This window comes from Trematomus bernacchii, unplaced genomic scaffold (assembly GCF_902827165.1).
Source record: "Trematomus bernacchii unplaced genomic scaffold, fTreBer1.1, whole genome shotgun sequence".
NCBI lineage: Eukaryota > Metazoa > Chordata > Actinopteri > Perciformes > Nototheniidae > Trematomus > Trematomus bernacchii.
In genome coordinates this window covers 4,884,714-4,900,875 of record NW_022987609.1, presented here as the reverse complement: position 1 = coordinate 4,900,875, position 16,162 = coordinate 4,884,714, and the positions used below count along the sequence as shown (strand labels likewise).

The 16,162-nt window shown below is 38.1% G+C and overlaps 3 protein-coding genes across 9 annotated transcripts; 1 reads left to right on the top strand and 2 right to left on the bottom strand.

Moving 5' to 3' along the window:
* Positions 1-375: 375 nt before the first annotated feature.
* Positions 376-5,585, top strand: LOC117483422 (cell division control protein 42 homolog). 7 transcript variants are annotated; one of them, XM_034131752.1, is made up of 6 exons: positions 376-506; positions 1,058-1,192; positions 1,292-1,364; positions 1,446-1,555; positions 3,140-3,337; positions 4,148-5,585. In XM_034131752.1, the coding sequence occupies exons 2-6, from the start codon at positions 1,088-1,090 to the stop codon at positions 4,235-4,237; spliced, it is 576 nt and encodes a 191-aa protein (XP_033987643.1). In that variant the 5' UTR covers positions 376-506; positions 1,058-1,087; the 3' UTR covers positions 4,238-5,585. The 7 variants fall into 7 exon arrangements, with proteins under 7 accessions (XP_033987643.1, XP_033987649.1, XP_033987645.1 ...); XM_034131758.1 differs by lacking the exon at positions 4,148-5,585 and adding an exon at positions 3,515-4,047; XM_034131754.1 differs by having other exon boundaries at positions 401-510.
* A 613-nt stretch (positions 5,586-6,198) lies between these two features.
* Positions 6,199-10,141, bottom strand: LOC117483421 (F-box only protein 6-like). The gene is made up of 6 exons (XM_034131751.1): positions 9,670-10,141; positions 8,420-8,669; positions 8,187-8,301; positions 7,991-8,086; positions 6,728-6,863; positions 6,199-6,628 (listed from the first exon to the last, which is right to left on the bottom strand). Exons 1-6 carry the CDS (start codon positions 9,784-9,786, stop codon positions 6,482-6,484), a joined length of 861 nt encoding a protein of 286 aa, XP_033987642.1. The 5' UTR covers positions 9,787-10,141; the 3' UTR covers positions 6,199-6,481.
* Positions 10,142-10,483: 342 nt separating this feature from the next.
* Positions 10,484-14,304, bottom strand: LOC117483498 (F-box only protein 6-like). Its single transcript, XM_034131860.1, has 6 exons — positions 14,042-14,304; positions 12,181-12,430; positions 11,925-12,090; positions 11,735-11,830; positions 11,427-11,562; positions 10,484-11,336 (listed from the first exon to the last, which is right to left on the bottom strand). Exons 1-6 carry the CDS (start codon positions 14,078-14,080, stop codon positions 11,190-11,192), a joined length of 834 nt encoding a protein of 277 aa, XP_033987751.1. The 5' UTR covers positions 14,081-14,304; the 3' UTR covers positions 10,484-11,189.
* Positions 14,305-16,162: the final 1,858 nt, after the last annotated feature.

The following is a 16,162-nucleotide window of genomic DNA, read 5'->3' as shown; positions in this document are numbered from 1 at the left end:
GCTACTGTACCATTTTGAGCTACTTTACTTGAGTAAGTAGGCCTACTACTACTCCACTACAATTCAGAGATAAATCATGTTATTTTACTATATGTATTTAATACTTTTAGTTGCTTTTCAGATTTGGATTAATGATGTGAATTATAATCATCTCATAAATTAATCTGCATATTGAGTAGGCCTATTTATACTTTTGGTACTTAGAGTATTTTGACGACTTTTAAGTAACATTTTGATTGCAGGACTTTCCTACAATCTGGTACTTCTTCCACCTCTAAAAATGTATATATTTTATCTACTTTGGTAACTGTCTTGTATAAAATGTGGTCTCAGATTTCGCAACGTATGCTTAATGTTTTACTTTGAAAGAAACTTCCGGTGTTCTTTTCTGTAGCTTCACAGTGGCAGTCTGGAGCTCAGCGGCTCACAGTTCCTGATCACTGGTGCCAACGCCCGGCGAAACAGAAAGCTAACGTAAGCTAGCACATATACGGAGAGAGACATCGGTAGGTAAAGCAAACATTTTATAACATCCCCGCCTGCGTTTATATTACAAATACAAGTTGGGATATTGTTTTCATGCTTCGTCTTGTAAAATGGGACTCCGATAAAGCAAATAAACCAGCGTTAGTTTACACGCTAGCATTAGCTAAGGTGTTAGCATTGTCTAGTGATTGCTAGCACTGTGTTAGCTTAGCTTGCTCACCGATACTCAAAGACATTTTCACTATAGTTACGCGTTTATATAAGTAAATAATGTGATATTGTGGAATTGAACCATAACACACATTGCCGTATTTACAAATACTAAAGTTATAAATGTTTTAAAGTGATTAAGCAAGTCAATAACATTGTCAATAGCTAGCGTTAGCCTCCAGACAGTTTTGGTGATGGGGTGTGACACCGAACCAGCTAATGCTAGGACCCAACCTTTCCTCTAAGACCCCCTTGCTTCATCAAAGCTGTCGAGAGCAGTTAAAAAACGGTAGACACATGCCTAAAATGTTAACACATGCCTAACATGTTCAATGTCCTAACGAGTTATCGCCTCTTCCAGCAGCTAAAAGCAGAATCAGAAAGCACAGAGATGCAGACCATCAAATGTGTGGTGGTGGGAGACGGAGCAGTGGGAAAAACCTGCCTACTGATTTCATACACCACCAACAAATTCCCCTCTGAATATGTACCCACAGTAAGTATGTTTGCTGTCTTCCACAACCAGATACATGCTTTATGAATTAAACATTATTCTTAAACGGACCATGACATGCCTTTCATTCTTTTATCACAGGTTTTCGACAACTATGCAGTAACTGTAATGATTGGGGGTGAACCATACACCCTTGGCTTATTTGATACAGCAGGTGAGATACTTTTTCATTGAATTGATATCTGTTGATGGTATGTCACATAATGGGCTAATTTGCAGTTTGGTCTCTTTATAGGTCAGGAGGATTACGACCGGTTACGACCACTAAGCTACCCCCAGACAGATGTCTTCTTAGTCTGTTTCTCCAGTGTTTCCCCTTCCTCATTTGAGAATGTTAAAGAAAAGGTGAGTACCAAGTGTTATCTCTTAAAGCAGTTGAGTTGATCATCTGCAAATCAACCAACATCCTACTCTTTCCAAATATTTGAAATTGAACTTCCTTTACAGTATGCTCTGTATTATAGTAATCTTCTCTGTGTTATTGAGTGATAGTCTTTTGATTGACTGAAGAATAATGACTTGAGTGAAAACTTCAACAACACATCTTTAAATGAAATAAAGTTAGACATGGTAGATGTTTTTTCTTTTTACTTTAATAACCCTGACCACGTTAACAAGCACACACTCATTAGGAGTAAACGTTTTGAAAAGTGTATGTATGTAATGGTTCATCTGACACACTTGGTTTTACGTTGACGACATGACTACGGATGTTGACTCTAAATGCAGCACATTGTGCTGTTCAGTTTGTTTTCCAACGTGCTGCCTGCATCATAAGACACTGCAAGGCATTGTTTACAGGGAATTGCACATGAGTGTAAAGTAAAGGGCATTTCAAAAAGCCAGATAACTAAGTTGGTCTGATTATAATAACCATAGATATATTTAGCCTGGTAATGTTTTACAAACAATATATATATGAATATGATTCAGCATGCATACTGTTTATATATTTCCTGAGGCAATTTAGGGAATATCCGGCTAACTATGGATCCTGTTTTATTAATTACCCTTTGACAATAGAAAGTCATTAATTATAGGCCGTTCAGGTCATGGTCATTAGATATTATTATTATTATTATATTTATTATAACATTTAGAAATCATTTCTGATAATGATGAAAATAATAATAATTCAAGTCCTTGCATGCATACGTAAACATGAATAACTGCTAACAAATATAAATAAGGTATGTCCTAATTGATGAACAAGTGTGGCACCATGAAAACAAAAGGCGCTTTCACACCGGAGTACTTTTCCCAGTATAGTTCCGATAGTTTTTGAACTTTTGCGTTCACACCAAAAAAATCCGGAACTAGAACCTTTTCACCCCCTTTTTAGTCCCTGCTAGAGAGCAAGTACTTTCATGGGAGAAAAAGGTTCCCATTTCCGATTGGCTGGGCGAATTGCAAACCACGCCCCGTAAAACTCGGAAAAGTTTTGTGAAGCCGCCATTGTATTTGCTGGCATTATTAGCATTAGCCCAGCGCACCAACGGAGAGAGACTAACTTATGGCAACACAAAAAAAAACATGGGAGCGGTGGAGTGATGAGGAGGTTTCAGCGTTCTAGCGATTTACTCGGAAGGCTTCAGTAGAAGCTGCCAGTCCCTAACTCCGGGGACTTCCGGCCGGGGACTTCGGGTGGCAGTATACGAAGTACACTAAAGAGTTCTGATGAACTAAGTACTGGGAACTAAGTACGGCAAAGTACTTGGTGTGAAAGCGCCTAAAGGTTCATTCCTGTGAAACATTCACCTCTCCTCTTTGCCCCGTTCCCTCTTTCCACAACAAACACATTTTTTAGAACGATTGTATTCTGTCTGAACTGAGCCTTTGCATGATTAATGTTTATAAAGCAAGATTTTTAAACGGGTGTATTTGCTTCTGGATGACTAAGTGTTTTGTCTTTGTGTTTTTAATCTCCAGTGGGTCCCCGAAATAACTCACCACTGTCCCAAGACCCCGTTCCTGTTGGTAGGCACTCAGATCGATCTGCGTGATGACCCCTCCACAGTGGAGAAGCTAGCCAAGAACAAACAGAAGCCAATCACCCCCGAGACAGCAGAAAAGCTGGCTCGTGACCTTAAGGCAGTGAAGTACGTGGAGTGCTCAGCCCTAACACAGGTAAGACGTCCCCTTAAACAACGCCTAACGCCCCTGTGCGGAGCATGTGCTTGACCGTCAGTTTCCTAACAAGGGTGAAAATGTGTTTCCTGTTCTTTGCTAACAGCGTTTGTCTACAAACTCCTTCTAACTGTGTGTCGTGTGCCTGTCTTCTCCCTTCTTTTCCTCTTTCTGTAGCGGGGACTGAAGAACGTATTTGATGAGGCTATCCTAGCCGCTTTAGAGCCCCCTGAAACTCAAAGAAAGAGAAAATGCTGTTTGTTCTGATGTCTTCTTGCATCTTGCTTTGCCTCTCGGTCGTCTGCTGCTTACTCATTGTAAAGAAACGTCTGTCACTTAAAATTCCACAACGCTCTTTTAAAACTTTGTGCCCATTAACTATTTTCCTTTTGTTCATGCGTGCTTTCTTTTCAACTTGGCCTAATCACAATTATCCATGCTGCCTGATACAGAGTGCCAATCTTTAGTTCTTGTTTCTGCGTTGGTTTTTGTTGTTTCATTTTACATTCTGTTATTGTCTCCGTATTGAGCTCTGCAGCATCAGCTGTGCCCTACAAAGTATTTATGCCACAATCTGTCTTTGACAGTAATTACCTTTTTCCTACTGCAGCAAACACTTACCATGGGCTTGTGTCTTTACTCAGACAACTTGATCATGAAGGAGTCATGTATAATGTTATTTGAATAAAGGAGAATTTTGATCGCCCTGCTCCATTTCTACTCGGCCTTCTTTTGCAATTAGTTCCCTGAAGATATTAATTTGTATTTGGAACACAGCCCTGTTTTGAATATTAATATTTTTTTCCACAGAAAGGATTAAAGAATGTGTTTGATGAGGCAATACTGGCTGCCCTGGAGCCCCCTGAACCTAAGAAAAGACGTAAATGTGTTCTGCTCTAAGTTTCCTCGCAGCCTTCTCCACACCAGTTTCCAAATCTAGGTTAACAGTACTGAAGAGGTTTGTTGCACATTCCAACACGAGTGAAGATATTCTGAGATATTTGCTTTCTGACTGACTTAACCTAAATACATATACAATGTGTTGATAATGGTTTTAAGATTGAGTAACACTTGATGCTGTTTGTGATGATTAGATGCCATCGGAGTGGTCTTACATGTTGTGAATACGTATCAACAAACTGTAGGGGACATTATCAAATAACGTTTTGACCGCATTATGTAAAGAGATCATTTTGCAAAAGTGTAAAAGGTATTTTAATAGTTTTTTATTAACTGCCCTGTAAACAACAAGCTGATGAGGGTGTGTTAGTGAGCCGCTCAAATTATATCCTCGTATATTCTACTTCTGTTTTGTTCTCCAAGTAATTCCTTCAACTCTATCATGTATACCATATGTTCAGCACTTGCACACAAGACTGCATGTTGTTAAACTGCTTTGACATGAACTTATTATTTTTTCAAACATTTCTTTGAGAATTATGCATTTCTCAAAGGGTTAAAATGTTGCAGTATTTTTACTTTTTTATTTATTTTACAACATAATTTCAGCTCAATGTCAACATAGCCTCCAGGCGTATCCAATCAATATTTGACAATATGACATTTCTAGGCTATGCTCCCGTCATAGCTCTAGTTTGCCAAAACATAACCTGATAAATTGACACTTGTCTTGGTGGAGTTCTGCAAATGCTGACATGGCAATGGAAAATGTTTGGAGTTTTAATTCTAAGTTTGATGCAACATGCAAGAAGTTGGAGCACAATAATTCCCAGTCATTGTTTTTGTGTGGCAGACGTGAGTTAACCAGGTGATGTGTGTCTTGAACGTTTATCTGAAGTTACATTGGCTGAACTTTGTCGGAGCATCCAGCCTATAACCCCAAACTGATGAACCATTTTGTAAACTGATCATACTTGCTGCTGAAGTCAGATAGTAACACATTGTGAACGCTCTTGCTATAGTTTGAAACCCTGTGAAGATTTTCGAGTGACTGAACTAGCTCTATTTGCATTTGTCTTTTACTATAACCATGCCTTTATGATGGGCTTGAATTTGATTTGTAAATATAGTGAGAGTAACTCATAACTTATTGACTGAATACATGTGTGCATTACTGATGCAGATACGCTGAGATCACGCTGAATTCAAACAACCAGGGAAATGTTGAGAGAACAAGTTGCTTTGACCCTATGGTTTTTAATCAAGTTGACATCAAAGTTGTACTGTATCCTGCTTGTTAAGCATCACAATAAACCAGTATTATGAATAAACCTAACTTCAAATATTACGTGTTGTCCGACTTCATGTTTACATCATAAAAGGTTATGAACTTCTATACATTTTCCACAAGGTTTCATTAAACATGTTCAGAGTAGTGCATATCATATTAGTTATTCTGTTAAGGCAGGTTATTACATAATTTATTTTAAATATCCCTTGTGAGCTGTGAGATTAACCGTTTAGACATGTTCTTGTTATGTAGCAGTCATTCTGCTCCCACTGATGCATTCATATCCCTTCACTTGTTTAATCACACCAACTGAGAAGCAAACTTAAACATCAGAAGCCGCTAATCTATCCTTTCTGCAGGCTGCCTCGTTACAGTATGTAGCATCTTGTCCTGACAGATTACATATCCAGTTGGCATCCAAAAACACTAGATGGAAAACAATTTAATTCAGACTCAAAGTTTCAATTTTCCTATAGAAGGTTACAGTTGAAACTGAAACTAGGTGTGACTGTTTTCAATGTGACTGCACTGTGTTTTCATAATGACTTTCTACTGAAACATGTTGCCTCCCAGCATCGATATGAGCACGAGGCTCTTCGGGGAAAGTGGGTAATTTCCAATGAACCACATTTTTTTTTTTTAAATGATCAACCAGAGACCATGAAAAAAATAATGATGATTTTTTTTTTTTATTGTTTCCAACAAAATTTTTCATTTAGAATAGCATTTTCAAATATATCCATGTTAACTTCATATTTCTTCATTTGGGGCAGCATTGCGGGTGAAAATTACATTTCAAAGCAAAACACATACATACATATACCATATTAGTAGACCTATACTCAAAAGGTAAAATGTGGTTATAAAAGGAAAACGGAACATAGTTTGATTCCAAAAAGAAGGTGCAATTATAGGCAAAGGCAGGATGCAGGCATTGGAGGAATCCCTAAGAGCTACGTGTCCGCTGCTGGACAGATCTCGACGCTGCTGTCGGTGACACGAATCCCGTACCATCCTGCCCAGAACTGTGTGTCCCTGCCTCCGTGGGTGAAGCGGATGTATCTCACTCCTGGTCCGTAGTTCTGGAATACATGGGTCAGCTGAAAAGAACACAAATCAGTAAGTCAATAATCGTCCTTGAGCTTTGCACCTCCTCTGAATGCCACGGTGTTCATTATTGCTTCATGCTTTGCACATACCTGATTCCAATTCTGATCGTTCCACTGCTCAAAGGTAATGGTGTCAGGAGCAAAAGTCTGGACGAGCCCCTTGCTGTGATTCAGCAACTCTACACAGATCTCATATTGACTGCCACAATCCCATCGCGGTGCATACCTAATATAACAAAGATGCAAAAGCATGCGCACATAGATCTGTAGTCAGCAATTAGGTCCAAACACAAGTTTTTCAGCATTGTTCATTGTTTAAAGGAGAAGAAAGACATTCCTAAAAGTCAGACTAGAGATTTAGCTTCCCACTCAGGAGGAGCAGAGGCCTTATTCTTTTTGCAGTTAAATTACAGTTCTGTTTTTGACGCAAATCTGTTTTGATAATTTAAAGTGGACCCATCATGCTATATTTGAATAATATATTGTAGGGCCATACCTATATAAAACATGTCTGTGAAGTTTTTTTTTCAAAATACCAAACAGATCATGCATTTTAGCCATGCCTCATTTCGCTCTATTTGCTCTTTTCCAGCCCTGTTTTTGCAAGGGCTGATTCTGTGAGAAGTCTTCTTCGCTGCTTTTGTGGCAGACTACAGCGCCACTTACAGGCCTGGCATATGTACGACAGCGTCTCCAGTGCTTTCGAGCGGCAATGGCCGTGGCCCAACCCCCCATTCCCCTGATAGGTGGAGAGTTGCCCATATAGGCGGAGCACCCCTTTTCTGACGTCAGAAAAATTCAAATCTGTATCAGCTCCGTTGCAGCCCCGTTTTTAGAGATTTGGGTATGGAGGAAAATAGAGAGGGTTGTATTTTCTGACACTTGGTGAGTTCCCTGACACACCGGGGACACATATTCATGTATAAAAGAGGTACATTTTGCATGATAGGTCCCCTTTAAGCTACGTTTATTTAACTTCCAGCACCATGAGCTGTTCCAATAGCCCCCTTCATTTAAAAGGCAGTATAAAGTCTTATGTCTTATTTAATGTGCCTGTTATGTGAGCTTTGTATTGTTATCTACAGTAGATGTATGGACATCATTCAACGTTCTAATGTAATCCATCAAGTCTGAAATTTGACAGGTGTGCATTAAGTTGGATTTCATTCATAAAACTGGTTTAAATGTATTAAAGTAATATCGAAAATAACACTTTATATTTAGCACTTCAATGTTTTTGTTACTAATATGGTTTTTAACAAAGTAAAGTAACTGATGGTCACTGATTCAATTTGCCATAAATGTAGGAATTACTCTAGAGTTGTGTCAGAATGAAATGTGTATTCTTCTCACCAATCAGATATTTTGATGTCAGGCTGGAAGTGATCCATAAACGATGCGTTGTAACCTTCCTTCTCCAAGTCAATCAGCTGTTCCTTCCTGCACATCCTGCAGAAACAGACAGGGTTTCAGCTGCTACACAATAGAAATGATCATATCATGTCATATTTACTGTTTGTTTTCTCCACAACTGTTGGTGAGTACTCACCCGTAGGAAGTAACAAAGTTTTTCTGGACTTTCTCATTTTGGTGTGGCACCAATAATCCCTCTACTTTCCAACGGTCGCCACCATTCTCCAGTATCTTCCAGTTCCTCATCTTATCTGTTAAACAAAGGAGGGTTGTGAGATCAATTATTTTGTAGAGCTAATTTGTTATTGAGCAGTAACCGATTACAGTGGCAATCAGATGTTGAGTGAAGTTAGTTACGAGGTTTCTTACGTTCCCCTCTTGGATTCTTCAGAAGATTTCTTCTCTGCTTGCACAAGAAGTAAAACAACTTCCAGTCTTTGGGTTTTTTGTAAGTATCACGGAGGTGAAATCCTTCTCTTCTACATCTCTCTTTCCACAGGGACTCACTATCAACCACTTCTTTCCACTGATGGGACACTAACCGACAAGCCCGGACCACCTGATTAGGAGGCAGATTCAGGAAGATCTCCTCCAGGATCAACAGAGGGAGATCAAACTCCTGAAAAGAACAGACAGGACACAGATAAGCTCAAGCTCTGGATAATCAGGTTTGTTTTCAAACACTGACTTTGGACCAAATCCCCCCTCCCCCTGCTTAGATAACCATATCATTTCAAACTAAGAAACATCAGCATTTTTCTCAGCACAAGCAGTTAAAACAGACCATTATTGAAGTAAAAGATGTAGAAAATACCTAATTTACCAAATAAGAGTTGCTCAGTTGTGATTGTAAATAAAAGTTTGGGCTGTTACTGCACCTCCTTTACAAAATAGAAGCAGTCTAGCCAAAAGAGAAACCAAAAGAGATGTCAACTCAATTAAGTTTAGCCTATGACCAATCAACGGGACAGTTAGAACATGTCCATGATGGCAGATTTTACAGACTGAGACATGTCATTTCAGTGGCTGACAAGTATAAAATAAATACTATAATAAAATAAATAGTGCAAACCCTCTGTGTATGTCTGAAACATATAGACTGCATGGTCTGAAATCATTTTTTTTATTTAAATGAAAATTATTCATATTGCAAGAACTAATGTATGTTAGTCCATTTCTGCCAGTTAAGAACAAATAAGATAAACACTTCCTGATAAAAAACAGATCCTGTATAGTGCTGCCTCTAAGCAATTATTTTTGATAAAGAATTCTATTATTGCGAAATACTTATTCATTTTTTGAGATACTTACTCAATATATCATTATTGTTTTTAAGACACCAAGCCATAGTTTGAGACAGTTTCTTATTGAGTTTCAGCTAGACCTATTAAGCAAATCTTTCTGAAATACTCCTTATTTTGATATCATTTTTGAAAAGGTTAATTATGTTGCATGCCTTTATTTTTGAGATACTATAGTTATGGTTTCGATACAAATAACAATTAAAAACGTGCCTACAGGCGGAAATGGGCTTCCATATAACAGCATGGTTGTTGTTATCAGCAGTTCCTTGCGTATTAACTCAGTGTCTGGGATAATGTAGGAAATACACAGCTTACCCTCTGTAGTGAAAATGAAGCTGACGATCCTGCAGCTTGAACCCTTAGACAGTCTTCATGACTTGAGGCCACAGAAGAGCTTTGAGATCCACCCATAGCTTTAGCTTTGCTCTTCATGCCTAGGCTAATGCAAATGTATTCACGAGTTATAACGCCACATATATAGCTATCGACTTCTTACCGAAAATACGTCTGCGTAGGCGTTATAAAACCGTAGCTACTGCGTGGCTACATTTATTTATATCTTAATAACTCACAACACGGAAGTACGCCTCGAGGTAAGGAGACTTTCAAGTAAGACTTAAGCAGCTATAATGTTTCCTACAGCACTTATCTTATGACGACGCATGCCTGGGAAGTGAAGGGCACTTTCGGTTTGATATCTTCAAATGTCATCGTATTACTTATTCCCGAAAGCTAACAGCTGACGACGCTGAGCTCGGTCGGTATTTATATCAGGACACTTGAGTTGGACGTAAGATACGTAGGCGGAGCTAGCAGATAAAATAACGCGTATTTTTCTGCTGCTTATTTTCTGCACCGCCCCACCCGTACATTTCGGTGTACGCCGGATGACATTAAAAACGAACCCCTTTGAATCATACATTTCCAGGATATGTGTAATCACTGAAGAAGAGTTTATTTCACCCGGTCAACCCATGTAGCTGCAGAAGAACAAAAACAATCAGAATCAGAAATCCTTTATTAGTTCCAGCGGGGAAATGTACAGTGTTAGAGCAAAAGTTGAATAGCAGGTACAAATATTATAGGTATCAATTATGATATGAAATAATAAAAAAGTAAAGCACATATTAGTAATACAATAAAAATAAAGACAAATAAGTAGGCCTACACAACCATGGCTAAAAACTTGTAAACATAAAAAAAGTTTATAAAATGCCAGAGCAGACATAGCCTACCTAGACGGACTGATCAATACAAAAGAAAAAGGATTTTAATCGAACGAACCCTAGGAAAAAAATCAGGTGTGCATTTTGGAAACATCTCATTGGGCTGTGCAAATAACATTTCTATTAAGGCTGATATGCCGAACAGTAGTGGTGAACCTTTTAACATTCACAAAGACATGCTCAAAAGATGCATTTTATTCCTGAAGTAACTGTACTTTATTGTTCAACTGATGCCTTCATGTCACCTAAAACATAATATTATCACTCCACATTATACTGTGCAAACCCATTTTATGACAGTGGTCAGGGAACATCACTAAAGGGTAAATAACCAAAGTATTGATTGAAGTTGAACTGCTTATTTTGAGAGGAATGTCAAAAATATTTCGGAGGCACTTTTAGTGAGGATTAAGATCCTCTTAACAATGAGGGGATGTGCTCTGCTACTGTACTTGTACATTTTCTCAAACTGTGGCTGTTACAACGTAACATTTCATAAAGACTGCACATATTCATAGTTTAGCAGTGAGAGAAACATTCCTTGACACATTACATAACAGAAGATTATATAAGGCAAATAAGAGGTGCAATTTCAAGCAAAAGCAGGAGCTATTTGTCCGCTGCTGGACATATCTCAACGCAGCTTTCGGTGAGGCGAATCCCATACCATCCTGCCCAGAACTGTGTGTCCCTGCCTCCGTGGGTGAAAATGACGTACCTCACTCCTGGTCCATAGTTCTTGAATACATGGGCCATCTGTAAAACAAATATCAATAAGTCCAGAGTTGTCCCAGAGCATTTTCTAAAAATAATCATAATATGAAATGAGTCTTGCTCTGTTCATACCTCATTCCATCGCTCGTCACTCCCATACGTAAACTCAACAATCTCCGGAGCAAATGTCTGAATAGGCCTCTTTTTTTCATTCAAAAGCTCTGCACGGATCTCATATATACAGCCGCAGTCGCATCTTGGTGCATACCTGGTACGACACATAGACATCAGTCTGATTCATTTTTATCAAAGTTGCTACAAGCACCAAGTTCACCATTTAACTTTGTGCATTCAATGGTATAGTTGTTATAAATGAAGGGCAATAACTATGTGATAAACTGGAATTATTCCATTCCCAAGTTTCTGTGTATTTTGCTCACCAATCAGATATTCGGATATCTGGCTGGAAGTGATCCATGAACGACGGGCTGTAACCTTCCTTCTCCAAATCAATCAGCTGTGACTTCTTCGCCATGCTGAATACAAAATGTTTTAAATATAACATAATAGGATTGTAGCATATAACATGAGTGCGATATGTTTTCTGCATCTCTTCTTGTAAATACTCACTTGTAAGAGGTCACAAAGTTTTTTTGGACTGTCTCATCTGGATGAGGCTCTCTGATCGCGTGCACTGCCCATCTATTACCACCAAATCCATCCAAACCACCAAATCTACCACCATATCGAAAACATCTATAATCATTATTCAAAATCAGCCAGCCGCTGAGTTCCTCTGTCAAAACAAAAAAGGAGAGTTGTGATAGAAATCATGTTGTATTTGGACAACTGACTGTTGTTTAAAGTATGTTATGTGACTGCTTACCTTCTCCTCTAGGATTCTTGAGAAGATTTCTTCTCTGCTTGCACAAGAAGTAAAACAACCTCCAGTCTTCAGGATTTTTGGAAGTATCACTGAGGTTATATCCTTCCCTTCTACATCTCTCTTTCCACAGGGACTTACTATCAACCACTTCTTTCCACTGATGGCACACTACCCGGCAGACACGAACCACCTCACCAGGAGGAAGATTCAGGAAGATCTCCTCCAGGATCTCCAGAGAAATAGGGAAGAACTGACGAGAACAGACCAAAAAGATTGAAATCTGGATAATCAGGTTAGTTTTTCAACACTGGCTTTTAAACAATGCTCCCCATTGATTACACATTATGAATCAGTTATGTCTATAACCTATCAGCTTAGCAGAGAGATGTTTTCTGGATAGTAAACTGATAAAAATAGATTAATACTGATGCAAACACTACATTTTAAGTCATTTATCACACATGCAATTACTCTAAATGTAAGTATGAACATTATAGAACACAAGAGAGTCAATACACTGAGATGGTCTCGAGAGAGCAACCAAACTACAACATCAAAATCATCTCCTCCTTTTGTGGAGCTTATTGGGAAAAACATACCTTCACATTTATTTTCTTCACATCAAACACCTCACCTTCACCATATTTAACCTTCTCCTGAGTACAGTCATCCGTTAAAGTCTAAATGTATCACCAGACACTTCCCATACACATTTCGGTTTTCCTGGTGGTTTATCATCCTGCTATTTCATCTCCCTTCTTCAGTTATTTTATATACTTTATTATACACATATATATTTGACTGAGGTGCCTTGTAAAATAAAAAATAATGTTTACTGTCACGGAAACAATACAAGACATTGATCATATGGTTATTTGTTGATTCAGAAAATATATCACACTTTATGCTGGATGTCTGTGTTTTGCACACAGACAAATGCTTGCCTTTTGCATGCATTAATCATAGCTGATCAGTCTTTTAGCACACTTCCTATTTCATTGTGCGTTTTACACATTACACATATAATATATGTTATTTGATATTTATTTCACTGAGAGCTAGGCTACAAGCAGGGTTGACAAAGTACTCAGATCTATTATAGCACTACTACAGTGAATAAATGCTCTGATATAGTAAAAAAACACTTATTTCAAAAGTTACTTGAGTAAAAGTGCAAACATAACTACTGTAACATCAAAATACTTAATGGAGCAAAAGTGAAAGTACTCACGTTTATTGTATAATTTATACTATAGTTATTATTGATAATGTGATAGAATGATGCATAACTCATTCTCAACTTAAAGGTGGGGTAGGTCATTTTGGAGAAACCAGCTCGAGTGCGCTAGAATTTGAAAATACACAGCCAGAAAAAATCTGCCACTTCCTTACAGAGCCCCTCCTCCAACACACACGAACGAGCACATGACCAATGAGGGCACGAGATAAGTTTGTGCACAGATGGAAGGCTGACAGGCAGGTAGGCCATCCAGTTATTTTAGCCGGGCCGGCTAAAATGATTGGTCGTGCTTTTTACAGTACTACGGCTTCCACAGATGATATTTTTTTATGGATTTTTTGTCAAAGCACTTAAGATATTCATTGCTATCGGGATGTTAAGAGCATTCCATGGAATATAACAAAAAGTGTATCTCGAGCCGGTTTCTCAAACTTACCTACCCCACCTTTAAGTTATCAAATAAATGCAAGTTGACTAAATAGTAAAGTATAAATATAAAGTAGATTAACTCAGATAATGTTTACCACGGACTCCAAGAGACTCTTCTTAAGGCAGTCTTCCACTGACAGCTGTCGAGTGAAAACAGATTGTTGTTTTGATGGCAGAAAGATGAACACCTACCTTTGAAAGGGACATTGACGGTACTGCAGCTTCATTCATAGGGTTTCTCTTTGTGTCTGAGCCAGACCAGAGCGTTGCCACAATCAGTTGTTTTACCCTTTAACTATAATGTGATGAAACTTAAGGGTAAACAGGAGCTTAACATAAAGACAAAAGGGTCTCAGTATTGTCTGCAAGCGGTAAACTTCCGTGCCGGAAGTGCAGTTCGGGTAACGACACCGTCAAGTCAAAAACTATAAGGACGGTTGCTTTTCAGTAGTTTAAGGAAGGGCCTCTTATTCCTCTACTTCCACAGAAATCATTATTGTTTCCCATCAAACATTATTCATCCAGTGACATATCAAGGGTGCGCTCGTTATTCACAGCCGGGCGCTTATTATGGATGTGGAATACGTGCTCCAAAACAAGTCGATAAACAGGGGCGGACTCGGACTAAAAATCAGCCCGGGCATCTCGACCGGCCCACTTCGGTACCGCTAGTAAATTGTCTATTGGCCAGTCCGCCACTGTCGATAAATATATATTTATTTTAGCATTTAGTCAGTTTCAGTAGCAGAAAGAGCTTTTAATATCAATTGTGTTTTTTTTGTTAACAGTGAGTCACAGCTGCAGTTATGCATTATGTATTACTATAATACATTGTCATGTGGGTCATTCCAGAATTGGAGGACAATTTAGACACCAACATTTTTGAAAAATGAACCTTTCATTTTATTATTTTTTGTTATGTATTTAGGAAAAACAGATAATAAACCATCAAAAAAAGTGATTTGCCCAGCTAAGGCATCAAATGTATATTTTCCAATGAAGAATTAACCCTGTTACTCTAATTATAGTAACAGGGTTGCAAGTAACAGGGTTGAAAATCAATGCTAATTTTAGCTTTTACCTCAGGAATTAATGCTAGCTGCACAATGTAATGCTATTGTCAAGGAATGGACACACTTAGATATTTAACTAAAGAAAGATACATTTGAAATTAATTTGTTTTAGTCTCATAATTTGAGTAACAGGGTTGCGTTTGTATGAGTGCCACACTCCTTCAAGAGTGACAAGATTGGAAATATATTACAAATAAAAGAGAGGACTTAGTTTTGGTCTACCCATGGTAGTAGCACATGACTTGCTGATGTCCTTTCCACTGTGTCATGCGACAAACAGTTTTTTCACTTCCTCTGCCAAGCTAAAAAGGTTTCGGTAACAGGGTTGCGCGCATGTTGAGGGACACACCTTCTGTGCAAAATTACTGTTATTTAAAATGTGTTTATGATTTAACAAATTAATTTTACCATTACAAGACACATATATCAATAGAATAATACCAAAAAAGTAAATAAAAACCCTATTTTAAATGTTATATTTGACATGCAAGTTGGTCACCAAGAAGCTGGGACAAGAGAAAAGGGCAATTTTAGGGGGTGTTCGAGAGCTATTTGATATTTTAAATAATATTTTGAAATATTTTTCTACAACTTTATATGCATCTTGTCTCAAGACAAGTATATAACAAGTGCATGTCTTAGCTTTTTGGGCATGGATTATTAGATTTTTTATATGGGGGACATGAAATGTCCTCCAATTCTGGAATGACCTATGTGCTGTTAATGCCATGTCCTGATCAATTCGATCAAAAATAACCAAACTGTTTTGTTTGGAGACTTTGTTTTGATCTGCTTTGCTACAGATGAGTTAACTCCACCTGTCCTGGAAAACTTTAAACACAACCGTAATGATCTAACGAAGGGTGTAATTGATTAACTTGTGTAAAATAAACAAGTAACAACTGCCAAAAACAAAGAGGAGAACGCTTAGATACGTTGAATAATTACAGCCTTTACGAATCAGCTGCAGGAGCACAGAGATGTCTTTAGAACAATACTGACTCAAAAGGGATTATCCAGATAAAGAATTACATGATTACATAGTGAAGTCATTAATCAAAAAGGCAGCTAGTGTCACAGACTCACAGGTGTGACTATATATATTGGCCTTCTGTATTGTATGTATATAGTATTTAAACACAAGTCCTTTTAGTTAAATTGATCACCAAACCATATCAGTCAGTTATCCTTGAAAAAGAAACTAGACTTCCCTGATGAACAATGTGTCAAACTTAATATG